Source organism: Gracilinanus agilis, chromosome 4 (genome assembly GCF_016433145.1).
Source record: "Gracilinanus agilis isolate LMUSP501 chromosome 4, AgileGrace, whole genome shotgun sequence".
In the NCBI taxonomy this organism is placed as follows: domain Eukaryota; kingdom Metazoa; phylum Chordata; class Mammalia; order Didelphimorphia; family Didelphidae; genus Gracilinanus; species Gracilinanus agilis.
This window is the reverse complement of record NC_058133.1, coordinates 271,993,800-271,998,899: the sequence shown is the minus strand read 5'-3', so window position 1 is coordinate 271,998,899 and position 5,100 is coordinate 271,993,800. Positions and strand designations below refer to the sequence as shown.

Sequence of the window (5,100 nt, the reverse complement as noted above, 5' to 3'; positions counted from 1 at the left end):
GACTCAAAACTTTTTCAATAAGTCTATAATGTTTTTCCAATAAGAAAAGGTATGGATCATAAAAGGGGTCAAAAGAGGGGTCTCAGATTTTTATCTAATCTCTTATTGGCTTCCCACATGCCACAGTTTCCTTATCTGTAAAATGACCTGAAAAAAAAATGAATGGAAAACCACTCCAGTCTTTACGAAGGAAACCTTGAATGAGGTCATGAAGAATCAGACGTGATTGAATGACAACAAAAGGAAGACCCTAAGTAGTTATTCTCGATTTCCAGAAAGAACAAATATAGTATCTCAGGAGCTTAAACTGCAGGAAGAGGAGGAACTGAGACTAGACAAGTTTTGACACAGTTGTTGAATACTAGACTAGACTTCTCCTTGAAGCCATCAATTGTCTCATTGTCTTGATATCTTTAACAATATAGTGCCCACGGTCATCATATGTCTGGCTTCTACAGGTTCGTTCTTCTTTTGTTGTTTAAGTGTCTGATTCTTTGTGGTCCCATTTGGGGTTTTCTTGGAAAGGTATTGGAGCAGTTTGCCATTTCCTTCACTAGCTAATTTTACAGATGAGAAGCTGAAGCAAACAAGGTTAAATGACTTACCCAGGATCACACAGCTAGTATCTGAGGCCAGATTTAAAGTCAGGTCTTCCCAACTTCAGGCCCACTACTTTATTTTACCACCTAGTTGCCCTCATAGCTCTTTAGGATCCATCATCTCCTCATATTCAGAGCTGTGAGTCAGATGTTTTCATAGCATCCCTACCCACCAAAGTCCAAGTGAAACAACTGATAGAAACAAGCAAAAAAGAAAAGAACAGTGGAATTGCTCATTGGCTACAGGAGGGGAGTGGGAGGAGAGGAGGGAAAGAACATGATTCACATAACTATGGAAAAATATTCTAAATTAAATAAATAAACTTTTAAAAAAAGAAACAAGCAAAGGAGAGATTACTTGAGAGTTTTTTACCAGGCTGATGATTTCAACAGTTAGGGAGTGATTAGTGAAGAATTCCTTCTACCAGTAAAGAAATTCTCCTTTGCAATTTGTAGTCTTAGAAAGTAGCTTGGGGTATTGAGAGGCTAAGTGATTTACCCAGAGTCTTGCCGGTATTCAGAGGCAGGACTTGAACCCAGGTTGTCCTATCTCTGAGGGCTCTTTATCTACTTTCTCTTATTAAGAGAGAATATCAAGATAAATAAGAAGGAAAATCCCCTCATAAACTTAGGGCATGATTTCCCACAGATTCCCACCCTACTGTTAGAGAGAAATTTTCAACACTTTCATATTTCTACTTCACTCAAATACTTCTACTACTTTGACTGATATCATCTACTGATGTCATCTGATGAGCAGCTTTCTTCCCTGAGTGTCAGCTGTTCATTTTCTGCCTAATTGCTACTCTTATCTGCTGAATCAGCTCTTTGGCAAGTCTAGTGTATAACCTCAAGGCTTTTTTCTTTTCTTTTAAAGCTCTTTTGTGGCCACAGCTTCAAGACCTCACTTTCCACATCAGTTAAATAAAAAGGTAGAATGAGATGGCCTCTGAGGTCCCTTCCAGATCTAAATCTATATTCCTATGAATGAGTCTGCACAGAAAAAAATCTCTTAGATCAAATCTATCATTGGAATTACTTTGGACAACTAAGTAGAGCAGACCAGTTGGTCCTAGAATAAGAAAGACTTGAGTTCAAATCCAACCCTAAAACTATTTATGAAGTTGGTCCTAGAATAAGAAAGGCCTGAGTTCAAAACCAACCACTAGCTAAGTGACCCTGAACAGGCACATAATCTTTGTCTGCTTCACTTTTCTCATCTATAAAATAGAGGTAGTAATGATATCTCCATCTCGGAGTTGTTGTGTACATCAGATGAGATAATATTTATTTGTGAAGCACCTCACACTGAAGAGGACAAGGTGGAGCTATCCCACTTTTATCCCACATTTCTGTAGCTGCACTTAAATCATTGTTTTCCCTACACACAGCTATCTAGACTACTGGGACCAGCCTCCCTTAGGCAGAAAATGGGATGGAATGTCCTCCAAAGCAGTCTGAAATTCTGGGATCTTCCAGTCAGGATTTGACTATACTTATCCTGCGGATTTCCCTCTACCTTATACATCCTTATACATCCTTTTAATCCATTTTTCTCCTTCTACTCTCCTTCCCCTCCCTTCTCTCTCCCAGGTCCCTTCATCCCCTTCATGTGTAACACCGCCCCCCCTTCCCAATTGTCTCACAGAGTCCTGTTTGGACTCTGTTGCCCAATCCTTGGGCAGCCCATTTCCTGTTCATGTGCCTGACTCTTCTCTTTCCTGCAGAGCAAAGGGAAAATTGTCCTTTATGCACGTTGCTCCTGCTGCTGGCTGACTTTCTCCTTTTTCAAATCTTGAACAAGGAGATATGTGGCTTCCCAGTCTCCTCATCCTGCTCTCTCTCACAGGTAAGAATAGTGCCAAGTACATTTTTCTCTCCCTTCTTTATCTCTATTACTCTTTCTCCCTCTCCTTCAATGGCAGTGAGAGTAGGTGAGAACCCAGGGGTTGGGGGAGGCAAGATTCAGCTAACCTGTGAAATAGATGGGAATTTGGTCATGCACAAACTTCTGTTATTCAACTTTCCCCTCTCTATAGCAGCCTATCCCCACTCTCTCTGTTCTTCATATTTTTACCTTCCCCTACCTTCTGGCCAAATATGCCTTCATCATGAAGTCATGAGTTGAGTGTTAGGATATTTGGATTCTAGTCCTGCTATCACTCAAACTCATTTCTCTTCTTGGTTTCTTCTGCTGCAAAATGGCAGCATTGGTAGAGTGGGAAAAGCACTGACTCTGGAGTCAGAGATCTTGGGTTCAAATCTTACCTCTGCTACTTATTTGTTTTGAGATTATGACCTTGGACAAGTCAGACCCCTCCTGGGCCTCCATTTTCTCATCTGTAAAATGAAGGTGTTGGATTAGGTGGTCTTTGAGGTTTCTTGCAGCTCTAGATCCCTGTTCCTCTGATTAGATGAGCTCCACAATCCCTTCCAGATACAACGGACTAGGATTTGGGGTTCTTTATTCACTCCAAAGAGTAGAGACTTAAAGTTACACCCTCCCTGGTGGTCCCTTTTGATTTTAACAGGGATGAAATATTAAGGATGGGGTCTTAGATATCAGTTGACAGGTAAGTGAGGGATCTTTTCAAGCATTCATAATGCTTCCCTCAACATACATTGTGTGCTATACACATATACACACACATTTTTCCTTTGTATTAGTTGTCTTAATAGAGGGAAGTGTATAACAGATGCCAATACCAGAGCTGCTTGGCAGTCTCCTGCCCTTTGAGCAGGTACCCCTGCCCTTGAGACTTGGTAAGAGGAAAAAATAATGGATGAATTTTTAAAAAATGTTCTTTGAGAAAGGATGGTTCTAGCTCCTGAATTTTGGACCTAGCCCCAACATAGAGGTCAATATTGACTTCTCTAGCCATGAGGTATTGCCAGAATTTGAGTTAAGTGAGTCTTGCCTTAGAAAATTGAATCTCAGTTTCTTCAGATCATCCAGAATGGCACAAAACAACTCTCTGGGTTGAGACTATGAGTTGGGCTATAGCTACAGTAAAGTATGTTGTACATACACTTTTCTCAAAATTTAGTTGTTACACATTTACCAGTACACTCCTAAATTGGAGTTTTGAATGTAGTTTTTCAGCAGCCTCTTTCTTATTGCTCCCTCAGCCAAAAAGAGGAGCTCCAAAATTAGAATTATATTTGTTGCCTAAAATAGCCCTGAAAAAACTCAGAAAGAAAAAGAGAACAATCTATGGAAAATGAGGAAGCAGAAAAAGGCAGGAAAGAGTAGGATGCTGAAAGATCCAGTGAGACCCTGGAAGGGCAGCAGGGAAAGAGTTTGCCACTGAAAACCTCTCACACTGGGAAAGGATCTCAGAAGGCATCACTCATTCCAACCTATACTGAACAACTATCCTTTCCCCATCATCCATTGGTAGCCAGACACTGCCTGAAAACCTCCAGCCTTGTCTAAGCCCTATATCCCCTGTTGTTTTTGTGCTGTTCACTTTTTTCAGTTGTGTCAACTGACTTCATTTGGGATTTTCTTGGCAAAGACACTGGAGTGGTTTGTCATTTCCTTCTCCAGCTCATTTTACAGATGAGGAAACTGAGGCAAACAGGATGAAGTGACTTGCCTAGAATTGCATCACTAGTATGAATCTGAGGCTGGATACTCAAGTCTCCTAACTCCAAGCTTGACACTTGGTGTCACCTACCTATCTCACTTACATCCTCTATCTTCACCCCTAATCAGGTCTCAGGATTTTAAGTCAATCCAGATTGCCCTTCTATCTTCAAGTCTTAAAGTCTAGAACCTGAGGAAATGACTTACCTCACATTAGATGGGAAAAATATTTCCACTATCTGAGTTCCTAAATGGGCAAGACTGGTACAGACAGAGCAAACTTGATAATAAACAAGAATTGGCATTATCTGGGCATATCGTCAAAATAATATACCTCCTTATTCCCTCCCCAAATGCCCTCCAGTCTCCTCTTCCAGACCCCTTCTTAAGTATCTACTATCTTCCTCCTCGTTCAGTGCCTCTCAGTTCCCTCTCCTTCTCCCTTTTCTGGGTCCTTCCAGTTCCTCTTAGGTTAAGTTTCATTCCCAGAGTCTCACGTTATTGTTTTTTTTTTCTCCCTTGAATATTTCTATTCCTTTAAAAAATTGTCATAGTTTGTATTGATGATTTAAAAAAAAATGTCATTCCTCTCAAATTGCCGCCACGGATACGGTAACCCCTCCTTTGTTAAAGAGGTGAGAGGGAAAAGGAGGGGGGGAGAGGGAGAGGAGAGAAAGGAAGAAAGAGAGGTAAGAAAGAAGGGAGAAGAGGAGAGAAAAGGAAGAATAGAGAGAGAAGAGAAGAATGAAGAGAGAAAAAGGCGAGGGAGAGAGAGGTGAGAGAAGAAAGGAAAGAAGAGAGGAGAGAGGGAGAGAAGAGAGAGGTAAGAGAGGGGAGAGAGAAGAGAGAGGAAGAAAGAGAGAGGGGAGAGAGAAAGGAGAAGAGAAGAGAGAAGGGAGAAGAGAGAGAGGA

General features: G+C 41.0%; 1 protein-coding gene across 1 annotated transcript in view; it reads left to right on the top strand.

Moving 5' to 3' along the window:
• The first annotated feature begins 2,408 nt into the window (after positions 1 to 2,408).
• Positions 2,409 to 5,100, top strand: part of TREM2 (triggering receptor expressed on myeloid cells 2) — a 7,853-nt gene continuing 5,161 nt past the window's right edge. The window contains exon 1 of the mRNA XM_044675303.1: positions 2,409 to 2,448. Coding sequence (XP_044531238.1) covers positions 2,409 to 2,448 — 40 coding nt within the window. The remainder of the gene's footprint in view (positions 2,449 to 5,100) is intronic.